Here is an 18,213-nt window from a genome sequence, read left to right on the forward strand (position 1 = left end):
ATGGATGACTTGTATATCCACAAGTGAAGGGAGTTTCTATACTGGGAGTTCTCCACTCTGAGCACAGATCCAAAAAAAAAAAAAAAAAAAAAAAAAGGACCATTTATGTCATGGGATACCAAGAGGCCATTTGGTATAATGAATAGAGGGACAGCCTTGGAGGCAAAAATATTTGAGTTTAAATCAGGATTCTGACACCTACTGGTTATCTGACTACTTGTGCCTTTACTTCTCAAAACAGTTGTGTTCTGGTTGATCACAGCCAAATAGAAAATTATAATGGAATTCAAGCAAGCATGAAAAACTTTTTAAACCTGGAAAAAATCTTCATGAAATAAACTAAAGCAGTTTTTTTTAAGCAGATGCAGAAAAATAGTATATACCATAATGACATGAGGCAAAATGAATGAAAAATAATTTGATTTTTGAAAAAAGGCTGGTCACTTCACATAAGTGGAAGATGACAAAGCTTTTTTGTTCCATTTGTATCTACAAAATGTCAGGAGATCTAGAGCCACCAATTCCTATGTAACGATGCTTGTGGCCTGTGACATATTTAGTTTTAAAATGTAATATTGTTTTATTGTATTTTGATTCATTTTGTCTAATACTTTCCAATTCCTTCTTTTTTCCAATTCCTTTTTAATCTAGTCTAGTTGTATTCGGAAGTATTTGGGCAATACTAAGCTCAGGATACTTCTGAGCTACATGATTCTGCCAAATGTGCTGCATGGACCCATTGTCACGTATTTATAGGAGAATATGGAGAAGAATCATGTGGGAGGGTTGCCATCTGCGTTACTAGAGGGAGTACACAGACTTTTTTCAAGTCATACATCACATTGTGATGATATGATCTATCTTAGTTTGTGCAATGTGTAGAAATGTAGTTCTGCCCACCATGCCCGAGTTATAAAGTATTTCCAATTATTTATATTGATATTTAATATTAAGTTCATAATACTACTAGTTTGTGACCCTGTATATAGGCTGCACTTTTTTTTTTTTTTTAATGCTTACCTTCTGTCTTAGAATCAAATTAAATCAAATCTGGTCTCAGACACTTCCCAGCTGTGTGACCCTGGGCAAGTCACTTGACCCCCATTGCCCACCCTTACCACTCTTCCACCTATGAGCCAATACACAGAAGTTAAGGGTTTAAAAAAAAAAAAAGAATCAAATTAAGTATCATTTCCAAGGCAGAAGAGTGATAAGGACCAGACAATTGAGATTAACCATATTTGAGCCCAGGACCTCTTATCTCCAGGACTGACTTTCTATCCACTAAGCCATGTAGCTGCCCATGTGTCCTTCACTTTCATTCACTTTCACAATTCATGTTTTAATATAAAAAGAAGACACAAGCCTGTTTTCACATGGAAAAAAATGTAACTAATATCAAAGTGATATTTTTTTTTTAAATCATGAAGTTCTCCTAACCAGAAAAAAATATAAGCAAAAAATATACATGGGAGATGTGGCCAGGAGAAGCTAAGTTTTTTCTGAATCTCTGTTGGACTTCCTGAAGGAGGTATGGAGTTGACTGAGATTTAAAGAGCCCGCCCTATGGTGAGCTGCCCAGGGACCTATATGATCTTCCAGATTTATAGTATTTCTGTAACTGGAGGTTCTAGGCCACAAGTTACAGTTCGTAGAAAAAGGCAAATAGTTTGGAAGTACTTTTTTGCTAGTCTTATCCTACTAAATGTAAATAATTATTTTAAAGCAAAAGGATGAACTAAAGAGTTTTTGAGATTCTCTGTCTTGGAGGAACTAGGTGGCTCAGTGGGCAAGTCACTTAATCCCAACTGCCTAGTCCTTACCTCTCTTCTGCCTTAGAATTGACACAATATTTATGCTAAGGCAGAAGGTAAGAGATTAAAAAAAACCACAACTTCCCATAGGTCTTTTTCTTTATTTTTTTTATAATTATCACTATACTCCCAGCATTCCCTCTTTCCCTCCTCATAAAAATCCTCCTTTAAAATAAATTAATATAGTCAAGAAAAGCACATTCACATGGGTTGGCAGCAAGCAAAACATAGTGCACATACTCTGAGTATGGGTCTGCCATCACCAATCCTTGTACATAAAATTATTTATTTTATCTCCTTTGGTTCTTTCTGTCTTGTTTGGTCAAGAATTTGGTACCCCTATCCAAAGCTGTGACAAGTATCTCCTTCTCTATTCCTCTAATTTATTAAATGACGAATCTACATCCTGTCTCATAATCTTTCCATTATATGTGTGTGTGCGTGTCTATACACATATATACATACACCAATATAGTTATGGACAGAGATTTAGTGTATATATAATGAAGTGTATATATATACATAATATGAAATATGTTATCTAAATAGGATTGAGGGACTGAGATCAATAATATATAAGCAATTATAGATTAGAGAGAAGAGATAATGTGTATGTATGTACATGTATTTATTCATATATGTGACTATTCTACTTTATTTATAAAATTATCCTTGGTCAGCACATTTCATGTCCCTGGACCTTTCTTCCTTCATCTGTAAAATGAAGGGATTAGATTAGATGACCTGTAATTTACCTTTTAATTCTAAATTCATGTTTCTAAGATCTTGAAACTTGGAAATGATGCACCATGTTCATTCCCACTTTTGTTCAGACTATTTCCTTCTCTCAGAATGTCTTTCTTCTTCTCTACTTATCCAAAGTTTCCCCATCCTTGAAAGCCCAAGGACAAGTCCTATCTTATACATTAAGCCTCCCCAGTCTAATCTAAAAGTGTTCATCTCTTCCTTTTCTGATCATAAATAGCATTTGAAGATGGAACCTATACAATTTATTCCTTAACTGCATGCTATTTCATATTTTCTCCCAAATATTTTATGCTTGTTCATCTTTTCCCTAATGGTGAATGGTGAATATCATATACTTCTTTTATATGCTTTATAATATCTGCTACACAATAAATATTTATAAATTAAAAAGTCATTTCATTTTTAAAAATCAATTTATTTCTTGAATAAAATTATTATTTGAGTCTGAGCGTAATATTACAACAAAACATTGAATCTTCTGCACTACCAGAGAAGGCTTCTGCAATAAAAACATAGAATCCCTAAAACAAAGAATATGGAATATGATTAATATAATACTTGATGCACATACATTTTTTTAAGAAACTATTTACTTTTCTAAATGTTTCATTTCTGAAAAGATTAAGAATAAACATTTAAATTCCAAATGAGTTAATTATAATTTTCTCAATTCATAAAGCATTGAAACTATGTCTTCACATTCAATGATCATAAATTTTATTTTTAAATTAATAGAGAGTTGATCAGCTTGATGACCTTACAAGTTGATAAGCCTTTAAAGGTCTGAGACTTTGGTGTTTTTTTTAATTTCTAGGGAATGGGTGGCCATGTCCACTGACACCTCACTGAGAGAATTAGGAGATATCTATTGGGATGTTCCAAGTAATATCAATAATTGGGGAATATCCATTAACTCCCCTAAAATGGGAGCCTTGATTGTTGAGTTGGCCCTTCCTGCTTTTTCAGAGAGATCTTGACAAACTTAAGCATGGACCAGAAAGCCAAAGAGCTAAAGTCCATCAAAGGTGGGTAAAGAGTAAAAGGGATAAGGGAGGGGTTAGTACACATACATAGCTTCCTGCTTCCCCTTTCCATGTCCCCCCACTTGGAGATTCTAAGTCAGTGATGAGGAACCTTTTGAACTTGATGTGTCAAAATTCACCAAAAAACCGAGCATAACTCGGATGGTGTGGCACTTTGAGAAAAAAACCATAATTTCAGGATATTTATAGTTTAAATAACAAAAATGTATAATTGTAATACATAACTGTATTTAAAAAACCAAAATAGGTAAATTAATATAGGTAGAATTGTCATCTATAGTGCACAGAGTGTTTACACTACACTACAAATGTTTCATCCTCGGCATGCGGCCTCATACTTCTCTGTATGCAGCCACATGAGGCTGCATGTCATCGAAAATGGCTATGCGTGTCAGTGCTGACACATGTGTCATAGGTTTGCCATCACCGTTCTAATGACTGCTTTAGGACAGAAGCACATTTTTGTTGCATTTGCTCTAAACCATATGTCTGGAAATTAAGAGGAGAGTTCCTGTACTATTCAAATAATTCACCAAATAGTCCAGATGGTTTGCTCCATTACATCATGCTAGTCCCTTGTTGCTCTTTCAGCTCTAGAACCACATAGATGATGCTCTTTTACCCAAGTTTCACACTACCCTGGAATTCTCCATCTTTTCTAGAAGACTGAGTCCTTTAATTCTCAGGAAGTCAATAAGAACCAGAAGATCACCTCTTGAGATCATCGTCCTAACCCTAATCCTAAATTCATTCAGGAGTTCTGCACACAATACCAGAAGACTGGGGTTCAGGATTCCCTACCATTCTGCTTCTTGGTTGCTCTTTACATGGCTGTCTTCTCTCCAGGTTAGGGTCAAGAGATTATATATACCTTACCTCTTCCTTGGCTGCAACTAGGGACACATGGTTCAAGAATTTTTACCAGTGGCATAAGTTAGAGCATTTGCAACTGCAATGGGCAACTCCCTGAAGGCTATTATAACTGAATAATATGGAAAAAGAGAGGCTGTAAACATATTTTTTACTATTTTCTTTCCTTTAATTCTTTGGAATTTCAAAACATTAGGAATAATTTATAACTAAAGGACCAAAAAGCTAAGAAAATTTCCATTCTTCACAGAGAAAATTAGCTTAAAGAAATGTGTGGAATTATATACTAAACATACATACAACCATTCACACCTACAGTATTCATTAAGGTTGTACAGATTTCCCCCAGAAGGGTAAGCCTCACAGTTTATGTCTGATGGTAAAATCTTTCACACACACACACACAATTATTTAACATGGTAAGGAAATGCTATGCTTTTTCATCAAACTAAACAGTGAAAAATACATTCAAGATCACTTCAGGTACAAAATGTATTTGGGGCTCTTTGATCTTAAAATAATTGAATATAAAGTATGATTCCAATGTGTACCTGAATCATTTTTAGATAAATAAGTTATAAGAAAAAAATACAACATAAAGAACTTTCTTTGAAATATCTTTTCCTTCCATCTTCCAGAAAGAAAAAATTTCTGTCTCTACCCTTTCAAAAGAGAAAACTCCTAATTATTAATCTTAAATTGGTATGATCCCAAGTCTCAGAAGATTACCTATATAAAAACTGCCCATAGTCAATGGCCCTTTTGAACTCAGGTCTATGCTGACTCTACTTCCATCACTCCATCTATTATATACCTGAAGTGTCAAATGTACCCTACTTTGGGGTGAGGTCTGAACCAGATTAATATATAATTAGGAAATACTAAAAAAAATGAATCATAATACAGCATAATATAGACAATTTTAATATATAGTTTTCTAAATCAATATGTAGCCTACAAAGAAACTTATATAAAGTTTGATACCACTGAATTGCACCACACTTCTTAGCAAACAAATACCAGCACAAGCTAATTTTTGAACATTAATCTTTAATGGCCATTTTGGGGGTATTAAAATAATTCTTTGATATTTCAAACATATCATTCCAGCAGACTAGGAAATAATGAAAAAATACCTTTGGAAACTTTACAACTGAGTAGGAAAAGGGCACTGTTGTATTGATGGTCTCTACAAAACAAAACATTTTTTATTAATAATCGACATGGTTTCTTAACCCCTAGGAGAAAACTGAACTGATCTAATGGTTTTTACATCTTTTATACTGTACACTTTAGGCAGTCAGCCACAGGCAAATTTGGATGAGCCACCCAGCTGTCCCCTAACATACTTCTGACTCTGTAGGACTATCAATGTCCTCTAGGAGTATCATCAGATTGCTCTCTGCCAGGTCTGCATCTGGGTAGCAAACATCTCTGCTGCTTCCCACTGGCTGGTATCTCTGCTTTATTTGCCCCTCTGTCCCAGACTATTCTCTGTGCTGCTACCTTACTGGGCTTCATTTGGGTGCTACTTCTTTTCCTATAAGAAGAGGCCTAGGTTCTGCCATCTTTCTTTTAGTTTAGAGTCCACAGACTAAGCTGCCCCTTCAGATTGGCATACATAGTCATCAAGCTGAGAAAAAGCTGCCATTCCATAAGGAGAAAGGTCTATCAGTTCCCAGAGACTTAGCCTCCATGGGCCAAAGGGTTTTAAAACACAATAGCCAGCCAATCAGCTATTACAGCTTCTAAATTCTAATTTGGTGTAAATGGTGGACTTTCTGTATCTGTGGCTGAATAATAGTCCACTGACTCAGGAAAACTTTCTGGCATAGAGTTAAAAATTCCTGGTAATTTCCATCCAACCCTTTATGAGGATCCTGTGCCTCAGACCTACACACTCTCATCTTTGGCAGAATCTCTTCATGGACCCATTGGATTTTGATGGTCCTCTTCTCTTCATTCCAACAGCCATCACAAGTTCAGGCCTTCATGGCTACTCTCCTGGAATATTGCAATAACCTTTTTTTTTTAAACTTTGCCTTTTGTCTTAGAATCAATACTGTGTGTTGGTTCCAAAGCAGAAGAACAGGAAGAGCTAGGCAATGAGGGTTAAGTGACTTGCCCAGGGTTGGAGTCCGAAGTCAAATTTGAAAGCAGGACCTCCTCCCTCTAGACCTGACTTTCTATTCACTGATCCACCCAGCTGTCCCTACCCCATGATAGTTTCTTAATTGAGTCTCTCTTTCTCAAGTATCTCCCCACTAAAATTCATCCTCCAATCAGCAACCAAAGTAATTTTCCTTAAGCATAGGTCCCTTCTACTAGACAAATTATATTAGCCCCATAGAGCTTAGAGAGCTACCTAGAGCACTGAGGTTAATTGAGTTACCAGGGCTACACTGATAACATATGACAAAATTGGAACCCAGATCTTCTCAATTTCAAAGATAGCACTCCATCAAATATATCACCCTTTCTTTCATAAATAATTTATTAGACCACTCTATGGTGTCACGGGTAGAGCACCGAGCCTGGAGTCAGGAAGACCTGAGTTAAAGTTGAACCTCAGATATTAATAGCTATGTGACCTTAGTCAAGTCACCTAACTTCGGATTGTCTCAGTTTCCTCAACTATAAAATGAGAATAATAATAGCACCTGCTTCCCAAGATTGTCATGAGAATCAAATGAGATAATATTTGTAAAGTGTCTGGCACACAGTGTTATATAAATACTTGCTATTATTATGTGTTGCATATTGCTTTTATTGTTTATGTCAAGAGTAAGAACACTACAAATGAAAAAAAGGAATACAATGAAACATGTTTCTGTTTTAATTTGGGGATAAAATATAGCATTTCAATAGTACCAACAATAAATTCAATAAAATAAATCTTAAAATATTTTTCAGCTACTTAGAAGAGAAATTTAAACATATCACATAACCCAGCCCTCCTCTGCCCCACAAAAATTTCGGCATATTGGATAGGGAAATTTTAAATAGGCTTATTTCATATAACTAAAAAACGTGTGCGTATATAAATATGTATCTATACATACATATAGATGATTTTGTTCCCTTAATACCAATCAGGCAATAGAATGAAGATAATGAGGTTTTAGTATACTGACAAGGTGTTAACACTCTCTCATTTTTTTTCTAAGTATGAGCCCTTCTATAATATCCTCAGCATTAAAGAAATGACCACATCCTTGCAAGGCTTTGGCTAGCTGAGCCCTGGAGGTAGTTGTAGTTTGGCAGACTATAGGAATCAAAGAGTATAAGAGAAAGCTCTCTGTGAAGGCAGAACTAAGCTCTTCACTTCTTAGGAGGGAGAATAAGGGGATTTTCTTTCTTCCCCTGCTTATTGGCCAGGTTTTTTTAATATCAGAATTACTTGCTCAGAGGTAGTTACCCAATTCAACATTTATATTAAAAAATCAGGGGATTTTGAAACTAATTTGAAGAAGTAGAAACCAATTCTCCAGACTGATTCAACTACAGAGATCTATCTAGTCACTTGATGCCAAGTAGGGTGACACTGGCAGCAGCAAAGAAAGCTATCCTTCAGCAGCCAGCACTAGTTCTATTTACCTATCATCTATTTATCTATCTATCTGTCTCTGTCTCTGTCTGCCTATCAGTTTATCTATCTCTCTACCTCTATCTGTCTATCTATCTATGTATCTATGTGTGTATGTATCTATTTAACTATCTGTCTCTGTATCTGTCTACCTATCTCCCTCCATCTCTATCTATGTATCTATATATCTATGTATCTGTCTATTTATCTCTCCCTACCTGTCTTTCCATCTGTCTACCTGTCTGTCTACCTACGTACCTACCTATCTATCTATATGCACACATATTTACATACATTCACATATATGTATATACACATATAGTATATATAGTTTCTCCTTTCTATATATACTATATACACACATATAAACACACATACATCTGTATGCACATATAGTAGTATATAAAGTTTATAATGTATACTATATCTACACATAGACACATACATATAGCAATATATACACATGCATGTACATATAAATATGTGTATTTGTATATTATATAATACTATGTTACTATATATAATAGGCCATAATTATGTCTTTAACAGTAACTAGCTCTGAATTAAATATTCTTATGTTTTAAATGTTTTTCAAAATATTTTTTTGTAAATTCAGAAAGGGTGAATGACTTGAATATAGAGAAGGAAAGTATAAGTACATTAGGTGAGCACAGAATAGTATACTTATCAGATCTCTGGGAAAGGAAAGATTTTAAAACCAAGCAAGAGTTAGAAAAAATTACAAAATGTAAAATAAATAATTTTGATTACATTGAACTAAAAAGTTTTTGTAAAAACAAAACCAATGCTACCAAAATTAGAAGGGAAGCAACAAATTGGGAAAAAATATTTATAACAAAAATCTCGGACAAAGGTCTAATTACTCAAATATATAAGGAGTTAAATCAATTGCACAAAAAACCAAGCCATTTCCCAATTGATAAATGGGCAAGGGACATAAATAGGCAATTTTCAGATAAAGAAATCAAAACTATCAACAAACGCATGAAAAAGTGTTCTAAATCTCTTATAATTAGAGAAATGCAAATCAAAATATTTTTGCTCATTTCTAGAGTGTTTTAATATGTTGATGGATCCATGATTACATATATGTATTTGCACAGACACATATAAACCTACATACACCTACTTTTCAGACCAGAGATTTCTTTGGGGGATGGGATTCTAAGAGAGAGAGAGTATATAAGTAGAGACAATGTAGCTATAGATATATAGACAGATGATTTCGATATAGATAAAGATAGAGGTAGAGATGGTATAAAGATAGATACATTATAGTTATAGATTGTCTAGATATAGAATTTCATCAGGATTGCTTCTATGAATGCAGAGCAGCAACTGCTCATCAATTTAGTCTTATAGAGCCAATCAAGGCACAAAAAGATTAAAATGACTTGTCTAGGGTTACTCATCCAGTAGATATGAGAGGCAGAACTTGAATCTAGGTTGTCCTATCTCCAAAACTGGCTTTCTAGACCCTATGCCATGCTGCTTCATCTAGTAAAAATAAAATATAACAGATTCTTACCTCCTTTTAAAACTCTGCAGAATGAGTAGTCATCATCAATCCCACGGCATATAACTTCTTTTCTCTTTGGTATTGCTATAGTTGATATTGATTCCATACGGACATTAAAATATAGCTCTTTCATGTCTTTCCCTAAAATATATATTTCTATTATTTCATTATCACACTGTACTTAGAATTGAAAAAATATATATTCTATGCCCATAAAAAGGAAAATATCAGCACAAAGATGAGAATAAAGAAGAAAGTAATACTAAATTACATCTCTAATTAGATTTTGATCCAGAGAATTATTTTGGCAATTAAATTTTAACTTAGTTATTGAAAATTTCAAACAACTATCTATTCTTCTCAAACATTTTTATTACAAACTTAACAAATGTGAATATTTCCATTAGCAAGAACAAAAACAAAGAATACTGTATAAGAAACCATGAATCTCTGTGTTATATACATCTTGATTTTTTAAGTAGATATTTAATTTAACACAAGTGCTATTGTTACAGACTTCCAGAAAATTGGATAGGGAATAATATAACAATTTAATATAGTTCTTTATTTAAAGTTTTCTCTTGAGGGACTTTTTTAAAATGTATTTCCCTACCACTTTTTTTTTGAACCCTTAATTTAGGTGTATTGTCGCATAGGTGGAAGAGTGGTGAGGGTGGGCAATGGGGGTCAAGTGACTTGCCCAGGGTCACACAGCTGGGAAGTGGCTGAGGCCGGGTTTGAACCTAGGACCTCCCGTCTCTAGGCCTGACTCTCACTCCACTGAGCTACCCAGCTGCCCCCTCCCTACCACTTTTACAATGTTTCCTTATCTTAGAAAATTAATATTTAAAAGGAAGATGATAATGCTTATACTACCTCCCTCCAAGTAACTACCTTGTACTACTTTTCTCCCAAAGCCTTTCTTTCCTCCCCTGGGGAAAACACTGTTCTGTAACTGTATGCTGTTCAGAACTTCCTTCTGCTATCTTCTGTATATTTTAAGATATTTCATTAGTGTTGTTTTCTTTCTTTTTTTCTTTTTTTGGGGGAGGAAAAGGGAGTCTTGCTCTCACTACCCTCCCCACTCTGTCTTCTCTCATTTTCAAAGAATTAATTTCTTCTATACCTTTTGATCCTCCTTTTCCTTTTGGTCCATTCTACTTTTCATGGAACTCTTTCCTTCACTGGATTTTTGTGCCTCTTTTTCCAGTTGACCAAATCTGTTTTTTAAGCTATTTTCTTTTTGCATTACTTTCTTTTTCCTAGTTTTCTTCCACCTGTCTTATTTGATTTTTTAATTCCTTTTTGAGTTCTTACAGTGCCTAAATCCAGTTCCCTTTTCTCACTTTCCCCTATTGACTCTGTGCCTTGCCTTGCTCTTTGTCACCATAGAAATTTTCTATGGTTAGGTGTTTCTTTTGCTATTTTCTCATTTCCCCAGTCTTTTTTTAGCCTATAGACTAGGAGTTCTGAAAGCTGTTGATTCTGTCTCCTCTGCTGATGGCTTACAAGACTCAGCATTCTGAGCTATTTTGCCCTGTGGCTAAGGGGTTCACCATAGCATAAGTTTGAAAGGACCAAACACTACATATGGACTTCTGAGCCTCACCGTAGGCTGATGCCAGGGCCTGAGACTTCAAGGGATGGGTATGGGGTGTGAAGTGTAGGCAGAGTCACAGGATCCCAAAGTTAGCCAATGCCTTGTTGCAGAACCTGGTGAAGTTGGGGGGAGGGAAGGGCACTCAGCACTCCACTGTGTACAATTTTGCTTCTGAATCCCTCTTATCCTGTGAAAATCAACTTTCTCTGCCAACTTTCTTTCTCTCTTCCTTTCTTTCTTCCTTTCTTTTTTAAACCATACCTTCCATATTAGATTCAATATTGTATATTGGTTCCAAGGCAGAAGAGTGGTAAGGTCCAATGGGATTAAATGACTTGCCCCAGGTCACACAGTTAGGAAGTGTCTAAAGCCAGAATTGAACGTAGGACCTCCCATCTCTAGGCCTGGCTCTCAATCCACTAAGCCACCCAGCTTAGTGGATTGAGAGAGCTCTCTCTCTCCAGCTTGCTATTGGTTTTTGATTCATCATTTTGAGAAGCTTTTTTAAAAAACATTTATTAATATTTATTTTTTAGAAAAGTTAACATGGTTACATAATTCATGCTCTTACTTTCCCCTTCACCCCCCGAGCTCCCCCCACCCACGGCTGATGCACATTTCCACTGGTTTTAACATGTGTCCTTGATCAAGACCTATTCCAAATTGTTGATAGTTGCATTGGTGTGGTAATTTCGAGTCTACATCCCCAATCATGTCCGCCTCAACCCATGTGTTCAAGCAGTTGTTTTTCTTCTATTTCCACTCCTGTAGTTCTTTCTCTGAATGTGGGTAGTGTTCTTTTCCATAAGTCCCTCAGAACTGTCCTGGATCATTACACTGCTGCTAGTACAGAAGTCCATTACATTCGATTTTACCACAGTGTATCAGTCTCTGTGTACAATGTTCTTCTGGCTCTGCTCCTTTCGCTCTGCATCAATTCCTGGAGGTCTTTCCAGTTCACATGGAATTCCTCCAGTTTATTATTCCTTTGAGTACAATAGTATTCCATCATTGAGGAGCTTTTTAAAAATTGGTTTGGAAGGATTGTCAGAGAGGTTTCAACTTTCCCTGCTACTAAGCCACCATCTTGGGCTCCACCCTATCTCTCTCCTCTCTCAATTGTGCTCCACAAAAAACAAAAAACAAAAAAACAAGTAAAAGTTCTATCTTATCTTATAATGAACAGGTATAGTCAAACAAAATAAATTCATTCATTGACTCTGTCAGAAAATAGGCCTCATTCTGTACCTCTATTTCATTAATCTTTTGTAAAAAGGTGGAAAGCATGATTTATCTATCTTTCTTGTTTTTCATTTAGTTATATATGTCTGACTCTAAGAGGAGCCACCGTAAAACCCAAGCTACTTCTTATAATTCAATTAACTTTTCATTTAAGTATTGTATTTGGTACATGTAGAGTAAGTATTGGAATTATTTCACCATCTAAGGTGTTTTAAGGATGATGTTGTTTCTCAGCTTATCTCTTTTAACCATATCTATTATTATCTTGTTTGAGATTTAGATTGACACCTATGCTTTTACATTTTTTCCTGAAGTATAATAAACTCTGCTTTTGCCCTTAATTGTAACTGTATGCATTTTTAAAACTATTTTATTTTTAGACAATATTTCCTGCCCTTATTATTCTCTTACAGGCTTCAGACTAGGCTGAAAGCCAAGTGGGAAACATCAGGGACCTATTTCTAGAAGAAGAAAGAACAACCTCTTTCCATTGACTATGTAGCTGGAACAGGTTTCATCTTTAAAACTACCTAAAGCTTAGACACCATGTGCTGAGATGATATAAGGGACAGTCCACGACCTCCTTCTTATTTTAGGTCTTGTGGCCTCCAAAATTGCACAATGGAATTTGGTCAATTTCATTTGTCCTTTTTGATTCTAGAGGTGGCCAGTGGAGTTTCCACATCCAAAAGCCAGAGTACTAGAACTTGAACCCAGGGAATCTTTGTACTTGGAAGTTGGTGGGATTGATGCTACATAGGAACTAAATTAAACTATAAATCTGATACCCTTCTCTTCCCCAGAGATAAAAGTGATAGAAGGGAGCATTATACCTCCTAGGTATTGAGCAGACTGGATGTTTATATGTTTGTTCTTACTATACCTTTGAAGCAAATATTACTTTATAAGAGCTAACGTGATTGTTAAGTGGTCAAATGAAATTTGGGGGTGCTGCAGACTCCTAAAATTGGAGGATATAGTTTTTGAGAACTTGGGCCAGTTGCAGAGACTAGATACTCCCAAATGTCCTACCTAAGAACATTGGAGGAGGGGTGAAATGTAACATATCTGACTTTCAGGTAGTGGGAGTCAGAGAAATCATTGTTACATTGATAATTCTGTGTCCTCGCTTAGCAATGGTAAAAGATTTGGTGAAATGTAGGACTTTTAGTTAATGTTAGATTTGTGGACTCTATGAAATGTACATATACATTTCTCTCTATAAAACTGACTACTGAGAATAATTCAAAGTCAACATCATAGTTTGCTAAGGATCAGTTTTTCAACTCAAATTGTATACATGGAAAAGTACAGAAGTTTTCCTTTCCTTTTCTACACAACCTCAGAATTGTTGGCACTCTAGAGATCTATTTATTCTGCAATTAGCAAAGGGCAAAAAGGTTCTCCTTGAAAAGCTGTTTGAGTATTCAGAATTTCTAGATTCTCTAAAAAATATTATTCCTAATAACAATAATAGTAACTATCATTTATATAGCTCTTTAAGATTTGCAAAACAGTTTGCAAATAAAACATGTCTTAAGTATATTATTGGTACATCCTTCATATATCAAGGATCTACTATTGTATTCGTAGGCATAACTCCCTCAACTGGAACAATTTACATATTATCTTTAAGGAATATTATTCTTTATCAATTACTGAGACCCTTAGAATTTATCATTTGAGGGACAACTTTCTGGTCATGAGCAACTCTGAACTGAGGCTGATCCATATGAATCAAGTATACCCAGCCCATCACCAGGACCAGACTTGAAGGTCTGCCATCTTGATAAGAGTATCCAGAGTTTTGTGCTCATGGACAGATCCGACTATGTCACTCCTGTCCTCAGTACTAATTCCAGTGACTTCCTATCACCTCTAGAATAAAATATAAATGCCTCCATTTGGCTTTTAAAGTGCAGAGCTGATACCCAGCCTATCTTTTTAGCCCCGTTTTACATTACTGTCTTTCCTGTGCTCTGTTATAGCCGAACTATCCTCTCTGTCCCTCACAAATCCCACTCTATTCCCAGGCTCCTTGCCTTAGGGTTGGCTGAATCTCCTTCCTGGAATACTCTCCCCTTCATAGCTTCATCTCAGACCATCCCTTTCTTTCTTCAAGACACAGCTTAAGTACTACCTTCTACACAAAGCCTTTCCTGATCTCCCAAGCATCAGTACTCTCTCTTCCAAATTACCTAATTGCATTTAACTATTTACTTTATATTGATTCCATATGTATTTATGTATGTACATGTTGTCTACCATGATAGAATGTAAGCTTCTTAAGAGAGGGAATTGTTTCATTCTTTGTTTTTGTAGGCCCAGCATCTAGCATGGTACCTGGCATGTAGAAGGTGATTAATTATGTTGGCTGATTGATTGATGGATTGGTTGATCATTGCAAAAATCTCCAAATTAGTCAAACTGTTTCCATTTTCTCCCCTTTCTAAACTATCTTCCATGCAGTTGTCAAATTAAGTTCCTAAACACTGTTCTTACCCTATCATTCCTCTACTAAAAAATCTTGAGTAGCTCCCAATTTACTGAGTCTAGAATAAAATAGGAAATTCTTGGGCAGCCATTTAAAGTTCTTCATGATATGGCTCTACATCTGCCTTTATAACCGTAATTCACACTACTCCCTTTCATACACCTTCTGTCTCAGGCAAACTCACCTGCTAGCTGTTTCCCCTATGCAACATTTTACTTCTTATGAATGTTTTTGCACAAGCACTCCTTTCCACTGCCTTGTAGAGTCTGTATTTTCCTTTCAGGTACTTCTCAATTGCTACCTCCTACACAAGGCTTTTCCTGATCTACCTCTTAAAATTATTTTCGGTAACTTTATATTTACTTATCTGGATATCTGTTATATCTACCCCCAACAGAACATATGCTTCTTGAGGGCAGGAATTGTTTTTCATTTTACTTAAGTTCCTAGCACTATGCTTTACCCATAATAGTAGCTAATAAATATTAAATGAATTATATAAAATGGATTTAAAAGAATTGAATTGAAAAAGGAATTAAAAATGTAAGAAGGAATTGAACTTTTGGAGTCCTGTCCTAACTTTAAGACCTTATGAATCTATAGATCTCAAAATAAATTATTTTCATTCTTACTATTACATCTGATTCACTGTTAAACTCATAATTTACATTGAAATACAAGAAAATTAAGGAGATGTCAAAACTACAAGACACTTTAATGGCACAATGTGGACTATAAACATTGTTAAAGCTGTTTCTTGTACCCTTTAAACTCAAAAACAACATAAGAAATGGACTTACGTGGCACATAGTAAAAAGACAAATTTCCTTTAGTCTTCTTCCAACTTAAACAGGGATTGATATTTACTGTTGGTATGGGCTTCTTGACATCTAAAAGGAATAAAGACCATGCCAATAGAGTATCATAAATTACCTCTCATTAGTACAACTTTTCAAGTTCCCAGTCTTATCCAGATACTCACTCAACAAGTCTTTATATCGAAGACTTAACAATGAGAAGAGTTCAGAGTCAGTTAAGGATGACTCAAAAAATCTTTTTTATAACATGATTTACTGCAGGGTTGGACTTTTTTATTTTTATCTACTCTTTTTTACACTTCTTAAGATCTATCTGAATCCTGTACTTCCTGATCTTAAATGGAAGTATATTGCCAACTAAACCAGTAAGTGACAAATGCTGGTTGAATGGATAGAATGGATAAGAGGAAGGATGGATGATTGAATAAGTGAATATATTTCCCACATTTTAAAGGAAATCAAACCCAAATGGATTTTTTAATGATTATTACATATGGAATCAATAAATAATAAACATTGCTAATTTTTACCTTCTTTAGCTCATTTCTTTCATTTCATTATTTTCTACTAGGTACAGGGAAAACACATCTAAAATTATTTTTAGCAATTTTTATTAATACTTCTAAAACACTATTAAATCAGATAAGATTAATACACATGAAAGGATTTGCTCCTGGAAGCTAGGATCTAGTGAGAGGGAAAGGACTAATAACTCAGTGTTAAATAAATCACCTTTATGAGGTAATCCCTTTATGAGGAGGCAAACAAGTCTTTTGAGTAAATTAGATAGAAAGCAATGTCATAGAATAAAGAATAACAGGTGAGGCCAAAGTCTGACAGAACTTGAAATAGGGAGACCAAGAGAAGCATGGTAAAACTGGAAGAAAAAAAGTTCAGATACCATAAAGAGAAATACCAGAATTCTGGGAATAAGTCTTTAAGGGGTCCTTTGGGACCCCAGATACTATTGTTGAAACCCCACTCCAGACTCTTTTGGAGCTAAAAGGCATTGTGAAAACCCAACACCTCTTTTTCTGGGTAGTGGGAAAGTCTATTTACTTTTCTTTGTTTTAAATATCTACTTTATTTTGTTTTAATCAATTTTTTGTGAGTTTATGAATACCAAATAAAATGGACTTTGCCATATAGAATAGAAAAAGATAAATTTTCCTGATATTACCAATTTGTATCACATAGAGTTCAATTTTCTTTTAAAACATAAGCAGCTAGGTATCTAAGTGGTTAGAACACTAGACCTAGAGTCAAGAGGACCTGGGTTCAAACCTGGTCTTGGGACACTTCCTAACTGTATGACTTTGTGCAAGTAACAACCCCATTTGCCTAGCCCCTGCTGCTCTTCTGTCTTAGAGTTGTTACTAAGACAAAAAGTAAGAGCTTTTTAAAAAATAAAATAAAATATATAATGAATTTAAAATGTAATTTCCAAAGCTCTCCTACTTTTTCTCTGATTCTTTCAAGACTTCCTTCTACTGGAAAACAAAAGCAGCCCCATGGGGAGGACATGGGTCCAAGAAGGTGAGGGAGCAGCTACTAAGTTACCCTCAGTTGCCACCCTTTGGGTCAGCCTATAGTATTGCCACTTCTCTCCCTTATAAGCCCCCAATTTTTTATCCCTCTTCCCTTTAGCCTATGCCCTATGGTCAGTGATGATAAAACTCTTCCTTCCTGTCCCTGCTCACCAGGACCAGATCAATAGGCAAAACAGCTGGGCCTCAAAAGAACCAGACTGTTCTGGCTGGACCCCTGTTGCTAGGCAGCACAGTTCTAATACACATCCTATGACATCACACTTGGCTGTCCCAGAGACACTTTTGGCCATACACAGAACATCTGAGAGGCTAGAATCTTTATAAGCATTGTTTCTCCTCCATGAGCTACTGGGAATATTAACTGTTGGGGACAGCAGGGAGGCCAAGAATCAGAGATGAGAGGTCATCTGAGCCACTCCACCAACACCATCCTTAACACAATTCCAATTGTAGGTACAGCACGCAGCTCGGCTGGAGGGGATTGGGGGATCCAGATATATCCAAAAGACATCTTCAGCCCAGGGTCACACAGCTAGTAAGAGTCTGAGGCCAGGTTTGAACTCTGGAAGGTGAGACTTCTTGACTAACTCATTGCACTGAAGATAAGATGAAGAGATGTAAATAAGTCAATACATAATATGAGGAAAAACTTCCAAACAATTGAAACTGTCTAAAGGTATGCTTCAGGAAGTGATCCATTGGAAATTATTGCCAAAAACCGCTTACTGGAGGTTTTTCAAGCAAAAATTGCTTCTTGATTTATTAGTATGTCGTAGAAGAGATTTATTTCAAGTACAGGTTGTGCTGTTTGGCCTCTGAGGTCCTTCAAACTCTGAGATTCTGTGAGTCTTGTATAATGCATATTAAGGAGTGAAAATATGTGGCCAG

General features: G+C 35.6%; 1 protein-coding gene across 2 annotated transcripts in view; it reads right to left on the bottom strand.

The window, feature by feature from the left end:
• Positions 1 to 18,213, bottom strand: part of LY96 (lymphocyte antigen 96) — an 80,378-nt gene that overhangs the window by 60,254 nt on the left and 1,911 nt on the right. The window contains exons 2-5 of one of the 2 annotated variants that reach the window (XM_044665831.1): positions 15,758 to 15,847; positions 9,631 to 9,762; positions 5,632 to 5,684; positions 2,977 to 3,103 (exon numbers count right to left, since the gene is read on the bottom strand). In XM_044665831.1, coding sequence (XP_044521766.1) covers positions 3,017 to 3,103; positions 5,632 to 5,684; positions 9,631 to 9,762; positions 15,758 to 15,847 — 362 coding nt within the window. In that variant the 3' untranslated portion in view covers positions 2,977 to 3,016. Of the gene's footprint in view, positions 1 to 2,976; positions 3,104 to 5,631; positions 5,685 to 9,630; positions 9,763 to 15,757; positions 15,848 to 18,213 lie in introns of those variants that run through there. The other variant, XM_044665832.1, reaches the window with a different exon arrangement.

Source organism: Gracilinanus agilis, chromosome 1, assembly GCF_016433145.1.
Source record: "Gracilinanus agilis isolate LMUSP501 chromosome 1, AgileGrace, whole genome shotgun sequence".
Lineage (NCBI taxonomy): Eukaryota > Metazoa > Chordata > Mammalia > Didelphimorphia > Didelphidae > Gracilinanus > Gracilinanus agilis.